Below are 18,109 nucleotides of genomic sequence, written 5' to 3' on the forward strand. Positions count from 1 at the left end.
TGCTAGACAAGCTATGTATCAGCAATTACTGAATAACAGTGCTTTCCAAAACTTCGCGGTCTGTCTTCCTTCTTCTTTTTTCAAATCTATTTTCTGTTTTTTAATCTTTCAGAGTTCTTGGAATTAACACCTGGGGGTTAAAATGGGCACTGAACTAATATGCGCTTTTGATTTCTGGTCATCTGTCTTTGAAACAATTATCATAAAGGAAGATCTGCTATCATGGTAAGGGGCTCAATATTTGAAAAATAATCCAACAACCCCAGTACCATTCTGAAATATTAGTATTTAAAATTGTATCTGCTTTGCAATAGGAATCCGATTTGGGATCAGAAGATTTCTACTCCATAGTAAGATAAGTTTCAGTTACTGTATTCTTATAAAATGTATTTATGAAGCATGAAAGGTTCCTCATAAAAATTAAAAGTAGACATCCCACATCAGTAAAAATTAAGGTATCCGAGTTTACATTATTATACTTTTCCCTGGAAGTCAGTGTCCTGGTGTCAGCAATGTGCTGAAGTATGAGCTTCACCTTAAGCACATGATGAAGTACTTAAATGAATTAAAGCAAACTAATAACGTTCTTGAGAGTTTACTACCATAAAATTCATCTTAACTGGGTGAAAAAATCAGGATAACTATACTATTTTACAGGCACCTTAGTTACTTTTATTTTCTGTATTAACATGTGGGAACATTAGTCCAAAATATTGAAAAAAAAATCGATTATTCACATATTTCACAGTAATTTATCATATTCCAATAGTAAAGGTATTTAGCCAATTGGGGAACGATATCAAAATATGCAAAGTAATCTGTACTTTTCTGGTGTAGTTCATGAGATACACTCTCCTACAATCAACCTATTTTCTTAATTTGTAAAGCTAGGGGCATATATAGCTCTTCAAACCTGTGGGTCTTAAAGAGATAAGCTTCTTTCAAGAGGACACAGATACAAACTCACTAAAATAAGTCAGAATTTTAAAGTAAAAAAAGTTCAATATTTATCAAAGGACATATCCACAATACGTAACCTGACCTGAGCATACTTCCTGTTGAAGAAAAGACTGAATATAAAATTGCATAATCTAGAATGCAAACGTTTTATAAACTATCTGTAGCTTAGCTCAAGTCTTAATGAGGAAATTAAAAATGTTGTGATATCTAGATAATTAATTTAGAAAAATTCAACACAGTTTTGTTTTCAGTCAAGTCAATGTGGGAAAACACCTTCAATGTAAAAAAAAATATTATACAAAAATAAAACATAGAAATTTGCTTGGATGAATAAGCTAAATTTTCAATTCCTATTTTTCACCAAATGCTCAAAAGTTAATTGCAAGCTAACCTGAATACATGCCTAGATGATCTTTATTTCTCCTATCTGCCCACAACAAGAAACAAACAACAAAACAAAATGAAAATAGGTATTTGCACACCTCTCATCATAACTACATTCCAGAGTCCCTAATTTGATTGTCTTAGGCAGAAGGCATGAAACACTTTATAATTAACAGCAGTTTTGCTTAAGTAACAAAACACAATTAGGATACTTGCCAGCTAATGAAGTTTGATTATATAAAGTATTATCGTTCTGCAAATTCTAATTTAAGTATTTATGAAGAATTATTTTTAAAGCTGTCATTTGGTATATTTCAAACTGATATTGTATTGTTTAGTGTCCTGTTGCAATAAGGTTTTTGATAAGCAGTATTTCCAGAAATAATTATCACATACAGAATGTATAAGGGTTTGTGGATGAACGCAAGACACCTATTTGGACCAAATGCAAGAATGCACAAACTTTAAAAACACTGACTTCACAGCAAGCTAAGCAAAACAGAAATTCAGTTACTTTTCCCACATGAACTACAGCTTTTCAAAATCTTATAGTTCTACAAAGTGTCAGCTACAGATAGACCCACAGATCCTGCAGCTTCAAATTCAGCCACTTGAACTGTCCGCTATAACCAGAAAAAGTCCAACACTGTCTTGGGTGGTGAACTTTTCAGGACTACTTTGTTATTGTAAAATTAATCACTGGAGTATCTTCCTAAGTGTCTGAAGCTCACTTATTCTTCTGGTGGTCACTTAAATGCAAAGTGTTTTAAAAGGACTCAGAAGAAAGCCCCATAAGCTTTAGTAAGATTGTATCAAAGTCCTATTCCAGACCACAGTTTATGGTTGGTTGCTCAAGATGCATTAATCTTCCAACAAACGCTTATAACGTTGGATGAGGAAGATATAAATAAATAAATAACTGTATCAGTTACAAAAAAGAAAAAGGGAAGATCTACTACATCTCAGTAGCAGAAGGCACGTAGATAACTTAGCTGGAGAAAGCAGAAACAGAGCAGGGAACTCTTGTTCCATAAAGATAGGTCTAAATTATTGAATATAAGAGAATTAAATTATTTCTCTGAGTGAAGAAAAGGGGCTGTTTCAAAAAAAAAAAAAAAGGTGAAAGGGAACCTTACTAAGTGTCTCTTGGTAGTAGAAAATCTGAAAATCAGTACTGTGGACTGATAATGGCTAAGATTTGCAGTAAGCACAAATGTAAGGTGATTAAAATGAGTTGGAGGGCTGCAGGTAGCAAAGACTTAACCTGAAAAGGGATTTGGTCCTGAAGCCGAAAAGCTCGAGTAACAAATGCATTTTACTGTCCCAAATGTCAGTCCATATATACCAAGTATGAAGAAACAGAATAGATTTACAAGATCGAAAACATCTTTTTTTTTTTTTCTTTTCAATAAATGAGTACAAATTTCTGTCCCCCCAGAAATTGTGTCCCACTCAGGGGCCTTCCCTTCAGTGCTAGGTACAAATTTCTTCAATTGCTCAAGGAAGTATAATTGAAGGTTTCAATTTCTTTAAGGGGCGGGGGAAATCAAGTAGAGTGATAGCTCCCAGAGGAAAAAAAAGAAGAAAAACTGCTGTACCATCAACCAGGGGTATCAAGCCAAGCTAGTGAGACTGCCATTTAAGCAATTTATTATACCATCCATGGTATAAGAATTGTTCAGGGATTAAATTACTAACTTCTCTATATTTATATATGAATCAAATCCTCTACTATCTTTCTATAAATAAACTAGACTGCCAGTATTAAATTATTTGCCATTAGAAAAAAATCAAAATCAATTCTGTATTTAAAGAGATTCTTTTATGGTTAAAAATCACAGGATACTAATTTAGTTCCATTTTCTCAACTGCAAGTTATACAGCTTTGTAATCACACTTATTATGACCGTAAAATCAAATACATGATTCTTTCCAACATATAGTAAAGCCAAAGAGGAGTTCAAACTAGAAATTTTTAGAAATAAATTTTATGCACTGAATACGAAAGCAATACTTAAAATAATTACAGTATGGCAAGGTTAAGTAGTCCTGCAGTAACTAACTCGGCAAAGTGCAATACTCAATGTAAGGTTTTCATCAGTGTTGAGCACTGTAGAGTTCTGCGTTGCCACTGGCAAAAACTCTGCTGAAAGGAGACATGACTAATTCTGTTAAACAGATGAGATTTAATAATGCTAAAAATAAGCAATAAGATCCATTTACTACCTTTTATGAAACAGATACAAACAAAACACTCCCCAGCACCACTCTTCGGCCCTTCTCCAAAAGAGAAGATGACAGTACCTGGTGAGCTTGCAACAGCTGCTCAGCAAACTGATGTACTTCTGCTAGTAGAAGGGATATTAAAGCACTTCTTAGTATGTTGTTCCTTCCCAGCAAAACCAGTGTGTGTGATACAGCATGCAGTGCCTGAAACTAAAGAGAAATAACAGTAAATTCAATCTCTCAAAATAAGTCTCCATCTTTTTTACTCCAAACAATTACCTTAAATAGAAATGGGATAGACATATTAAAATCTTCAAGAAAAAAGTAAAATTCAAAATTCTGGAGTTTAAAACTCTATTAATTACATACATTACAGATCTATGAGAAACCCATGTCCATCACCTAGGAACATTCCTTTCTCAAAAGATTAACACTACAGGAAACTGACATGAACAAACTCCTTCAAAAGTGTGAATTCCCCTGGAGGCAGCTTGTCAGTGTTAGCTGTCATCATGCCCACCTGCTGTCACAGAAAGTGGTGACTGCCCTGTACATACAGTAATTGTTTGTCACGGGTAGACAAATGAACAAATAAATTCTTTGAAACACAAACACGAGCAAGCTAAGAGCTATACTGGAGTTTTCTGTCAATAGAGTTATCTGGAATAAACTTGGTTAAATGCTAACTGATAGAAGATATGCTATACTTTCAAATTCAAACGATTCACTTCCATATCATTGTTTAACAAGCTGTAACCAGGGAAATTCTCTTGAACCATGGGAGAAGTCATGTAAACTTACATGAGAATTATATTAGTAATTTTTTTCCACAGTCTTTCCTATTAAAAAACCCCCACCTGTTTTCTTTGTTCCCTGAAATGGAAATGTATTACTATTATGTAATGAAACATACTCCTCTACAAATTAAACACATTATTTCATTAAATACTACCAGAAGAAATTTTCATTTCTATATATAAATATATTGGAGTTCTTTCAATAGAAAAATACACATTAAATATGACTATAGTTTATGATTTTATATAAATTTATGTTTACAACGTTAATATTCAGTAACTCTTTGAAAATGAGTATTTTTCACTGACAGAATAATACTCCTGACCCAAATTTGTATATCTAAGAATAACTAAGGTGCCTTAACCACTCAAAACCAGACCACCACAGCCTAAGAACAAACTAGTTTATTCCTCTAGCCAGCTCACATGCATACACACACACACACACACATACACATAAATGAATAAAGAAAACATTTACAAGTTTGGACGAATCCTCCTGGAAATCATTTCTGAACACACAAAAAGCAGGAAGGCGATCCAGCAGTGGTCAGCATGGACTTATTTAGGGTAAACCACACCTAACCAATGTGATGGCCTTCTACAGTGAAATGACCATCTGAGTGGATGAGGGGAAAGCAGCGAGTGCCATTTACCTTGACTTTACCATGGTTTTCAACACTGTCTCCTGTAAAATTGTTACTGACAAAATTTTGGGCTTGGTAAACAGACAATGAGGTGGACTGAAAACTTTTGCTGTAAAAACCATTAATTACATAGCTTCCTATTTACAGTTACTGCTTCTCTGCCTGATCAGATGGTCAAACTGCTTTGCCAGTTGATGTAACGCCTATTTACCAGCCTCTTACACTCAGGAGTTTGATCAGGCTGGTTATCATCTGGCCAGTATGAGACAATCTCTTACTCACAGTCATAATAATCAAACTTTAATAAAGCTTTGCCGTTCATCATCTCACTTCAGCACATAATCCCAAAATGAATATAAAAAGAAAACTATCAAAGACAAAAAAGCCTTACGTTCAGAATCAAACCTGAAGAGAAAAAAAGTAAACTCCTCATATTAGAAAGAACTCAAAAATTGTACATATTTAGCTTTGAAAATCTGTGAGATTGAAATAATTCATAAATGTATATACTAAAGATTCTACGAAGACAAAACACGAATGAAGATGAGATAAAAATAGGTTTCTGAACCTTTAAAATCACATGAAAGGATAATGCAATGAATGAAACTATATGTGCTTTGAGGATCTATGAATTAAAATCAGACTTCCATAAAATAGAAATGTACACCCTTCCAAAGAAAATAATGACTCCTCTTCCTAAAAATAATCTAGACATTTACAGTTTTGAAAGATCTTCCACAGTATCTACTAAAACAATGACAGAAACAAAGTTTGCAACACCTGGATAGCGCTCCCTTGACAGCACTCATGTTCCAAAAGGGTACAACTGCTTCAAATCATTACTCAGGTTTTAATCAATGCTAAAAAATAGCACATTTTTCATTGAATTCCCCATTCATTTTTACTTCTTTTTATAAATTAAGGATAGATACATATTTTATAGTTCTATATTTTCAGAAAGTGACATTGAGTTTACTTGCTAATTTGCCCTTGGCAAGCAAGCAAACGAGACAAACCCTGAGTAGTTTTTCAATGCTATCTCTTCCAAAGAACACACTAAATGTGTATATTTATACACAAACATAATTATGGTTGTTCTTTTTTAAAGTCTGTTCAATTTGCTTACAAGATTCTTAGATAGCGAAACAATGAATTTTTTTATTAGTATTATTAATGCTAGCAGCTGAGATTTAATCAAAATAGGATCTGTCACAAAATTTCTGAATCCTTCCTGGTTTGGCATGAGTTACCATTTTCTAGCTGGAATTTCATAGGACTAGATAACATGGATTTTCAAATTTAAAGCCTGATCTTTAAATTCCCTCTACTAAGGAAAGTAAATAGGGATTTTATAATGACGGTACTTAGGTTACTTGAGATATGGGTGTGGATGCCACTGAAAAATCCCATCTGTTAACTGATTTATTAAAGAGTATGGATTTAATATTGTATTTTGGTGGACCTCAGTATATTTTAAGAAAATAAGGAGACAACGAAGAACTAAGGTTAAAATAACACTCACAGACTGTACGCATTAAATGTGTACAGAACAAATTTCTAGCATATAAGCAATAAATCCATAAATTGCACACAGAATTGTTTCAGAGCAATGCTCATGTATTGCTAATTAAACTCTGGAAACATTCAAACTGATAATAGGTCAAATAGCGTGCAGTTTCCCTAAAGATAAAAGCATATGTTCATCTCACAGATCTATCAAGCATTAAAAAAGGAACAGAAATCTTTTAATCCCTTGGGCTACCTTAAGGGTACAGATGAAATAAAATCTATACTCCTCAGGGATTCTCAGGTAAAAGCAGTCAGAAAATTAGATTGCAAAAATCAGACAGTCAGAAACAAGAAAATAATGCAGCCTGGTTCACTGGTTCACTGTTCAGGAGCTGCATCATCTGTCCCTAACCCTCCTCCCACAGCCCAGTTTCTTGCTCTCATCCCATGTTCCTTGGGATGCAGCGTAAGACAGAGCAATGCTGTGCCAGTAGCTGGGAAGGATGCGTGGATTGTTGAAATGTTCTATTGCCTCACACATACTAATATGGCCTTTCCTCCATCCAGCCACTGATTTTGAAGCCTATTGGAAAGTATTTTTGACTTTCCACTTCTTTGCAAATGATTTCAAACTGGCTATCCATTTCAAAAGTTACTAGTAGAGGAAAAGACTGACAAGCAAAATAAGCAGCACATTCCTGTGACTTACTTTCCCAGGAAACTAGGATAAAAATCCTTACTCACAAATTATTTGTTTTGAATTAATTTATCAGAATATGTTAGACTTTTCCTTAATAACAGTTATCCAAAACTTGTGAGATTAACTCCTTCAGGAGTTGCACAATTCACTACACCCTGCAACTATGAAAACTGCACTTTAGTTTCTGTTTCACTAGTTTACAGCTTCATGCCAAGCAACAGCTCTCCTCCCCAAGTGACTGGCATATTTGGGAATACAGGACTAAAGCAAAAAATTATTACAGGCACCCTCAAATCATGAGGTGTTAAAAACAAAACAGTATTTTTGCCTTTGAATTCACATCACCCTTGCCCTTTGCCCATTTAGTCCAACCTGACTTCCAATCAATGTCACTTGAAAAGTTTCAGTTTTATACAGAGAACATTAATACCCCTGTTCGCTCATGTTGCTTCCTTTGTTAATTTGATGGTTGTCATTTATCTCTCCTCCTGTTTACGCTGCACTATTTCGCCTGTCTTCAAGTCTTGGAATTTCATACATAGTATCCCAAATCTTTGCTCTGCAAGCCTCATCTCAAGCCCTTATTCTGCCATTATGCCTTCATAATATTGTTCATGCTTCTCTCCACTCTTCTAAACCTGATGGTCTCTGCTAGGACCATCAGTTAGCTTCACTGCTGCAGGCTGCCTTTTCAGAACTTTTTGTAGAGCTTTAACTGAAAAACATGCTGACAAACTGTGTGACATACAATAGAGGCAGGTCTGTTTGCAACATGCTTGACAGCATGCACCAAAAGTGTTTACAAAAAACAAGCTAAAATGCAAAAGAGATGAACATTTTTTTTATTTTGGGTTGGTTTCTTTAAGAAAAGACAAAAGCCAAAAAACCAATGAAAATTAAATGAAGATATTGCAGTACCTGGGAAAGAATTCTTGTAATACGGCACCTGCAAGCCATGCAGAGAATGGAGATGGAGAAAGAAATCACACGCAGTCAGCCTACTAAATATTCTGAAAACCAGAACACTTTGGTGAATGATGCTGTAAAAGCCAGAAATGCTAGCAGTAGATATTATAGTACTTACTGAAAGAAACATGCAACCTGTACTGGCTTAAGTACAGCTTTGTTGAATTTGACGAGTGAGGAGGGAAGACCTCCAAGGAAGTGTACTACATGAAGTCTTCTCAGTCGTATTTGCTGACCATGAAACTTGTATGTCAGAGCGTCAGGGAGTGTGAAGGTGCAATTTTTTTCTGCTAATGGATTGAAAATATCTTTCTTAGGTTTATTTCTTCATGGCTGCCTAAAAGTCACTCCTTCATTCACTGATCAGCGGGGTCCCTCTGGCTCCATATATGCTTTTATCCAACTCAATAGCAGCTCCCTAGTGACACATGCAATGATCAGTGAATCTGCTCGCTCCTGTCCACAGGCTAAACCAAGCCACATCAGCTGCTGCTGCCACATCAACAAGGAGGAGAGATGAGATACCACAGAAACTGCTGTGAAAGAGATATGCACTTTCAGCCACCTTCCTAATCCCCCTGTCCCTTACTGCTTCTCCACCCCACTAAGCCCTCTGGCAGACGCAAATTTCCAGGACTATTTCCTAGGTGTTTACTCTCTCCTTCTCTGCACAAGGGAAGGCTGTTACTGCTGAAGTAAGGAGAACAGACTCAGATCAGATCCAGCACACCAGCAGAGACTGGACTACCCTTAAGTAGTACATCCTCTGATTGACTGACATATGCAAACCTTTCACCTCCTTTTCTTGTGAAGTATAAACACTAAGCACAAAGTACAACTTGCTGCTGCTTCTCCACCTGTTTTCCTATGCAATTACAAAACATTAAAGCATTAAAGAACATCTTTTTCTGTTTCATTAATATTTTTCTAGTATAAGTTCCATAACTAATGCTTTATTGAACACCAGACAGATAAAAGCTACCAAATCTCCCATCTGCAAATATGGTTTATTTTACAAAGAATGATCTTATGTTGCTCTGCCATGATTTACCTCTGGTAAAGTCATGATGAACTTTATATAATTTATCTCTAAATCTTTCATTTTTCTTTTCTTTATACTTTGTTATAAAGCTTTGTATGTTACTGAGATAAACTGCTACTAAGGTAACTTCCTCTTAACCTTCACTTTCAAACATAGAGCATGCTATATTAGAAATTCCATGGTTACAATAATATAATCTCTAAGTCTTCGATTCTAAACTTATTTCACTTTTTTCTTTCAGTTTCATAGGGTAAAGACTTGTCTTTCCCATTTTGAGCACCTTCCATTCAAACAGTGACACCTAATTGATGGGACAAAATACATGTAACAGACCCCGTTGTGAGTTTCAGTGTTTTTTTAAAAAAACAACAAAAATAGGCAAACCCACCAACCAAAAACCCCCAATCCAAAACTAAAACACAACCTGGATGCCCTTAGAGGAATTCAGGGCTGCAAATCACTGTCATGTTTAAGTTACCTCTAATGGTAATATCCATTTCCATACACTAAAACCAAACACTTTGCTCATGTCACCTCACCCCAATCACCTTTACAGAAAAGGCAACACTTTCATGAGGGCATGCAAACACCCAAGTCATCAGTTCATTTGAAGACTAAGCACAAGAAACTAACGTATAAAGAAATTCATCTAACTACTGAAGACACTTGGGATCCTGCTGGCATCAGAGTTTTCACCAGTAACTCTACTTTAAGCAATGCTACCATGGCAGAGATCAAGAATGTCTGCATCTTCTTGAGATTCATGAATTAGGCATTTAAATACCTAATTCACCCAAGAGGCTGGATCCAGTAAATTTTGCCAACAGGAAGACAGTATCAATCCAAGTCAAACAAACAACATTCACAACAGCTGCCACTGAAGACAACTCAGATATTACTGCTGCCCTTTTTAATACCTACTGTAAATATTCCATTGATTATGAAGAAGCAGCTCTAGATACAAAGTCTCCCCTGCTGGAGAGATTAAAATTTATATTACTCTTGATTTCTCCTTCTCAAATAGTCCTTGTCAGAAGCCCAGAGGAGTGAAGAAATGCCTATCTGCCTGCTGATGCTGAGTTGCAATCCATGTTAATGGATGCAGAAGACACTAAGCAACAAGTGTGAGCTCACTCAGAGCAGAAGAGTTATGGATTCAAATTTTTAATCTGAAGACTGCTTAGAAAAAGTCACTGGATAAATTACAGAAAACAGGTATTCTTTAGCTTTTAAGTTTTTAAACTAAAGAATAAGCTGGTCATCCTTAAAGAAATTCAGCAATGTAAATCAATGTCTTATTTAAGGCTTTAAGACTTACAGTACCTGTAAATGAAAATGGATTTCAATTATTTCCCAGGTCTTCACTCTTCTTCCCTCTACCCACAATGTATGAGCTACTTGGAATGCCACTAAAGGTGCCATATAACTGGCATACATACTTGGGAAGAACAGAGGTACCTTGTTGTGGTTGTAGAGATTTCACTGCAGCAGTTGAGCACTAAAACGTTAGGCAAGGAATACTCAGCTGTCTTTGCAAGCGGCTGTAGCCAACTGGCTCTACAGAGCTTACTTATCATTGCTATCCTACCACCGTAACACAAACACATCCTATTTAGGCAAACTAGAGGATGTAGGAGATAATTCTTCCCCAAGGAAAAATAAATTAAAAAAAAAAATATAAAAAAGCACCATTCAGTTAAAAGCAACAAACTGAATTCTTCCATGAAGCAAAAGACAATCCTTACAGCAGGAATGGCCCTAGACACCCACCTGGAAGTGACCAGAATGGTATTAAAATGCTGGGATAAGTATGGTATTAAAATTCTGGGATAAGTAACAAAGTGATAGAATGAAGGTGGCCGCATCATCCTTTTGAATAACCACCTACTATGGTACCCAGACACCAAAGAAGCAGAACAATTCTAGGTCCTCCGGTTCAATAACAGATCTGGAACAACAGAAAACAAGGCCTAGATAGAACTAAAACGTTTTTACACAGGCATAAGTGAAGGACTGAGAGATGGGCTTTGATGTTGCTGCTTCACATGGCCTCAGCTGCAAATATCACAGAGATGCCAAAGAAGCAAAACAACATCACTAATGCAATGCTACAGAAAGTTAAGAGACCTTTGACAGAAGGCATTCACTGGAGACAGACTGGGGGCAAGGGATAGAAACGAACAGCTTTTGATATATATTTCCTTTCATCAAAAACGAGAACTTCCTATATTCTTGCATTTAGGGCCCCCATATATTTAATTTGTAAATCAAGAGAAGAGCAACGGCCTATTCCATCCATTTTTTTTCTCCTCCTAGTGGAAAAAATCTGTAATACCTGGAATACTAGTTAATTGGATAAAAACAGGCAATGACAGTATTTCATATTAGGAAAAGAAAAGGCCCTGACAACAGCAATACAGGCAGGTTGAAAACCATGAATAAAACTTTTTTGCCATAATGGTAAAAAAAATATCCCACTAACAATCCTGTAACTCTTCAATAATTGTCATTTTAGTGCATGATGTATATCAGCTGAGGAGGGAAGGTGGACAAAAGTCTGAAGCAGACAAAATTTTCTTTCATTCATTCCTGTCTAGTTACTCCTATGATACACTTTACAGAAGTAAATGAGAGTCAGTCAGTTTGGTGATCGCTTTAGACTGTAATGTTTTACAGGACAATGGATTTTGATTACCATTTGACTTAAACAGCTCTCTAGATAGGACAACAGATTGCTGAGAAAATTTAATTCAACAATCAAAAGATTCAAACATTGACTCTTACTAGACCATAAAACCCTGGTAACACATTTTAACATTCATACTAATAAACTGCTCTTCCACTACATAAGCAAAATTCTTCGGCCAATGAAAATGCACCGTGTCTCAGGAGCCATATTGCCCTTGGGACTCAATTAATTTAGGAAAACTGAAGCCCACCATTGGAGACATGAATAACTATTTTTAAATCTCATTTGTGCCTGAGCAGAAAAGATTCTTGTAAACTGATGAGTTAAGTGCTGTTCTGGCAGTTGCTGACAAAAGATACTGCAAAATATACACAGCCAGGGGAATCTATTGTCGCTCACAACTAGTTAGAGTATGTATTAAATACATACTGTTGCATGTATTAAAACCATCAGAGTAAATTTATGATTACTCTCTTCAAGGCAATTTCAGTCATTAATGAATCATACAAATTGTATTCTAGATAAGAAAAGATTCAAAACCATGGTTCTGATTGATGTGTACTTTTTTCAACTGCACAAGCACACTTCCATACATTTCATTATGTAACTGCCAATGGGATTAAAACACTTCTATCTTTCTGCTTTTCACTACCCTACATTTCGACTTGTTATTTTCATGAAAAATTGTGAAACCTTTCTCAGGCAAACATCCAGTAAAGGCATTAAACCACTACCCAGAATTCTTGCATTTGCTTTTCTGCTCAACACACCAATATATGAGCATCTGCAAAATTCTACATAAAAACTTTTAGATGGAAGATAAGAGAGAGAAAAATGAGAATAGGCAGTAAGTGCTGAACAGGATAAGAAAAGTTCCTAGAGAATATGTTCATGTCTCAGTATCAATTCAGATACAGCTAATGCAAAATAACTTCAAATCAAATACTCTTAAAGGTAGGGTAGCCAATTTCCAAAAGGCACAAGGGTCAAAAAAAAGAAAGAAAATAGCACAAAATTTTTATAAGTTTTTTTTTTGCTTTGTTTGAATGGAGCGGGTAATTCATGACTCCTGACAGAAGTCAGTTTTAAACTGTATGCTTTAAACATAACATGAGAAGAACCAAGCCACTACAGTTCAATGAAACACATCCCATTTCCTTCTGGGTCTTTTTTGAAAGAGACTATGATCAGGTGAGGCAGATGGATGAGGTATTTGCTGAACAGCAACAAGGCACCAGAAAGCAGCCTCTTCTGAGAGCCTTACACAGCTCAACTTTACTCCAGAACCTTGAAGGCAATGTACCAGTGTCTTCTATTTTAGTGTTTTAACTCCTTAAAACAAGATGCCCAAGAAACAGACACAGATCTTTGTACAGAACCCAGGGTGAAGGCCACAATCTACTGGCACATCATTGACGAATTAGACATACTGCAATGAGCTGTGCAAAACCTTCACCAGAAACATAAACCACACATGCTATTCTGAACAATACTGGGAGTTGGGAATCCCCAGTGCCTCTTGACTGTTACATTTTTCTGATACAGGATAAACGAACCCTTGTTCCAACACACTCTGGACAACAGAAACAAACCTCAACAGAACAGGCACAGCGGGACAGATGCACATTCATTATGTCCCTGTGGATGTGGATGGAGATAGCTGTTGTCAAATCCCAAATGGGTAGATTAAGGGGAAAAAAATGTTCCTGTGCTTCCTTTCTTAAGAAGAGACAAAGTTTCTACTCCACTGGAGCTGTAATTGCATACCATAGCTCGTACAGAAGTTTTCTATGGGAAATGTTTTCCCACGTTTTGCGAGGTAGCAGAGAACCGTCCATTTGAAAAACAGGGCCAGTTGCTCCACAAACTGAATACGGTCTCACGGAGTTTTCTCATTATATGCTTCTGTCTGCTTGAAAGCAGGATTTGCAAAGAACCTGCATAAATAGGACAGTGGTTCTGCTGACAGTGGAGTGACTCAACGTGAATGAACAATTTGCACGTTGAAAGGCAGTGCACCAACAGCAACACCCCCATACAAACCTCCAAGAGTCTCAGTGCTGAGGGCTCAAAAACTGGTGACAAAGTGCTTGCTCCATGATAGCAGTTACTATCAAAGATTTTGCAGCACAAGAGCAACAGCTCACCTGTACTGGCATTAGACACAGGATCTTCACAAGCTTTTCTGTGGCGGCCATACAGGGATGCAAGACCATGCCAGTAGAAGGTGCAGAAGTAGGCCTTTGATCAGATGATTTATCTTCAGAGCATTCATGCTTCACCCTTAGCAGCCATGACTTGAGGATCCTTCTAGATACTTCCAGAAGGCTTCTTTCAAAAGATTGTGTGTCTGACAGATGTGCAGACTTCTGAGCTGTTCTCCAAATATGGAAGGACAGGAGAAGAATTAAAAAAGGAAATTCAAGAGGCTACTTTTATTTGTAGTTCTTCAATTTAAAAGTTTTTACATTTTAAGTAATATTTCCTTTTATTTTACCTCTCATATCTTAAATGACAGTTATTTTTTCCCCCTTTCAATACTAATGTCAATTTGGAGTTTCAGGCCAAGCATTCTATCCAAAATGCACAGCTTCAGGCAACAGAATCCAGGCAGAAAAGCTCTGAGAAGTGCCTGCTGGTTCTTACAGCTTCCAGGGCTTCGTAATTATAAACATCTGAAACAACAGGACTCAACAGTTACAGCAAGAAATTCTGTTGCTGTTTTTCTTCCTTTAAGTCTAACGTAGAGATAATTACCTCTTTTCCAGTTCTCAAAGGATTTTTAAGTTATTTAATTTGCTCTGCAAAATGCTGGAATTGCTTTTGAAGATGAGGCATTAAGTGTAATCCACAGCCATTTCTCTCTTTGTTCACTTTTTGAAGGTGTTTCTCTCAGCACTTTGTCCTCCTGGACAGCTCCTGACAGTTTTATAGTGAGGACGGCAAAAGGAAAAGTTGTGTCAAATTATACAGCCGCATTGGTGGCTGTCTGTACAAGTGCTTTTTGATGGTTAGTTAGGTTAGATACAACAACATTCTGAATGTTTTTATACTGGAGGCATTTAAGCATCCTCCTCAAACCAAAATTCATACAGTTTGCCACTCTTTCCACATGACAGCCTTGTAATTAATGGCAATTTTATTTTAAACCTATAACCTTGATATTTCAATCACCACTTGACTAAACAGTGATGATTAAAACTGAAGCATAAAGTGTCCCCGGGAGATATCTGGTATGCAGCACATGAAGAATTCATTACACAATTTCCACTACCAATTCTTAATACTATATATTTATTTCCATATTCAATTCAGTTTAAAGAAAACCAAACCTCTAAAAAGGATTTTTCAATAAATCTTTATAAACATTGCAACTACACACATGTTCCCTTTTTCCCCTAGAAATCTGGAAATTACCATGATTATCCCTTAATAATTGGTTTATACAATTTTTAAACTCTTTGAATCTGTTTGATTGAAGTAATGGCTGCTGGTAGGAACGACTGTTAAGGCAATATTTTGGTGGAAAAAGATATAAAACATCTTATAAAAAGCCATCTGTTCCAGAGAAGTTATTCAGAGAAAAGATGCTACTTACAAATTATGTGGACATACTCCACCCTTCCTGAATGATTTACAAAAACACTTTGCAGACTGAAACATCCTTGATCTATCAGGATATTACTTCTCATTTAAAATGTGACACCTCTCACTTAAGCTTCACCAGATTCTTCCAATCAACAAGTAATCCCTCTGTGGATAACCTCTTGGTTGCTCTCCTACAATTATAATTATTTAAATTATTTATTAATTTCCCATTCGGGTAGAGGAGGGGTATAGGTGGAAACACTGAACATCATCAAGTATGAATGCCTGCTCAAGTTTTCTTTGTTCTGTATCCTGTAATCACACAAAAAAATAAAAGGAGTCACACCTGCATGACTATTCCTGACACCACACAAATGGTATGGATGTTCACATTCTTTCAAAACACCGGCCAGGGACACCTCTAATTAAAAGCTAAGTATCACACCATGGTGACACAACTACAAAGCACCCTGGTATTAAAGACACAAAGCTTTAGTCCTGGAAAAGCTTCAGTGTATGAAGACTTCCTTCTGAATGCTCTCTAACCAAAACAGAGGCATATCTGCCTTTTTAACAGTTTACTGTTAAATACTCAGGAACAGACTAGAAGATTTTGCATGCATAAGCAAGAACTTTTTCAAATGCTTTAGAGCATTTATTGTTCATATCACAAAAAGGAACAATCACAAAGACCTCTGAGAAGTACTCTTCAAAATATAGTAAGACAAACTAATATTTAAAAGTGCATAAAACCAGAAGAATATTACAGTACACTGAAATAGGGTGAGAAAGATGGAAGATATTTTAAACTTACCCTATTGACACTGCTGTTTCTTAAAATAATCTGAATTAGATTTTTCTTAAATTCTTCCAGCTTCTTGAAACACTTCTTCAAAACATGATTAGATAATTTAGTATCAGTTATTAAACTGATCAAAACACTAACTGCTTCAGTAATAAAATTTGAAACTGGAAGTTTAGGACTGTTATAAAAAACAATCAGTCCATCAAGCAACCGAGACACTGAATCACACACGGTGAAAGAATCATTCTCAAGCTCTCTGAAGTCTGCTTGAAGAATTCTTCCTTCTGACAGCTTTCTTATTTCAAGCAGATGTTGCAAAAACTGCACTGGAGCAGTCAGAGATTCCTCCTTGCTAATACAGCAAAGACCCACGGGGGGAACTCCTTCCAACCAATGTTTAGAAGTGTTGACATTATGCTCAGATTGGTGAAAATCAGAAGCTATACCTAAAGAATCAAATGCATAGTCATTACAGACATCACATCCAGAGTCTTCTAGCTGGCTTGGGTAACTCATAGAGTTTATATATTCCTGATCCAGAAGAATTTCAGCAGAGGTGTTTGGTTTTCCTGAAACACAAATGTGAAAGTTAATATTTGTGTAATATTTAAAGACATTCTTATGCAAAGCATCATATATCCTTTCTCCTTTTGCTTACATGGAAAATGTATGTAATACATATGTATACTTGCTCCCCAAGAACTTCCCATGACTAGAATTTAGCTGTAGAAGATGACATTTTTAAATTAAAGTAAAAACTTTCAGGAGGTAGTGTATATTTGTGAACAAGGTGTTTCATGCATGGAAATGAATGTAAATTTCTAGTCCCCCAAACATTTTCACTACTTTTATTCTCAAGAACTCAGACTGATTTGACAGTGAAGCTCTGCTACTATAATTGTATCAATTAAGATCATCTTTACTCCTTACACTTTCTTCACAGGTCAGGTAAGGAATCCTAACAGAGTCAAAGTTGAACAGAACATTACGTTTAAGCTTTTTATTATTTAACAAAGAATAACATTCAGAATAAAAAACGTCTCCAGCCATCACTTATCTCACACCATCTTCTTCAATGACACACAAACTACATCATACAAAGTATGCACTGCATTCACAGTACTAGATTATTGTCATACACCATTGTAGAATCTCCTTCATCCTCTCTTACAGATTAGATACATCTAAACCAGTGCCTCTGAGCATAAATTCAGTCCTAGGTGACAGACTCCCTCTGTGCTACATGCTACTTATGCCAAAAGATTACAATTAAGCAAGAGAATTAGAGCAGTGAAATGCAAGATCAACACATGTAAACATCTTGGTGCCATGAGGCAAGGCTAGAACCCCATCTGACCAACTCCTGGCTGTGCCCTGCTTACTGGGGCACCGCCACAAACTGCCTCTCCTCTCACTCTTAAGAGATTTGCACATACTGTCCATATTTTCCACAAGGATCCAAAGCAATACCATAGCCCTCTGTGTCTGTATTCTTAAATTAATGTTTTGGAAGTTTTTATAGATGATTTGGCCTGATGGAAATAAATGTTATATTTCACGGCAAGTTTGTTTTTTTTTTTTTAAAAAAGGCCTTTTTAACACAGAAAACATCACTAGACAGCAATCTACAGTATTCTGTACACTAACAAAACACCACTCAAAAAATTTTATACAGATGTCATTAAATATACAGTTTCAAACTGAATCCTGTTACTTCAGTCTCTGAGAACATACAAGATCATCCAATGAGGGTACTACTACTGACATTAAAACTAGTAACGTGTTTGTTATTGTTG

General features: G+C 36.1%; 1 protein-coding gene across 1 annotated transcript in view; it reads right to left on the reverse strand.

Annotated features, from left to right (window-relative positions):
- Window positions 1–18,109, reverse strand: part of MEI4 (meiotic double-stranded break formation protein 4) — an 80,424-nt gene that overhangs the window by 40,391 nt on the left and 21,924 nt on the right. The window contains exons 3-4 of the mRNA XM_040598797.1: window positions 16,323–16,882; window positions 3,649–3,780 (exon numbers count right to left, since the gene is read on the reverse strand). Of these exons, the coding sequence (XP_040454731.1) occupies window positions 3,649–3,780; window positions 16,323–16,882 (692 nt within the window). The remainder of the gene's footprint in view (window positions 1–3,648; window positions 3,781–16,322; window positions 16,883–18,109) is intronic.

This window comes from Falco naumanni, chromosome 6, assembly GCF_017639655.2.
Source record: "Falco naumanni isolate bFalNau1 chromosome 6, bFalNau1.pat, whole genome shotgun sequence".
NCBI lineage: Eukaryota > Metazoa > Chordata > Aves > Falconiformes > Falconidae > Falco > Falco naumanni.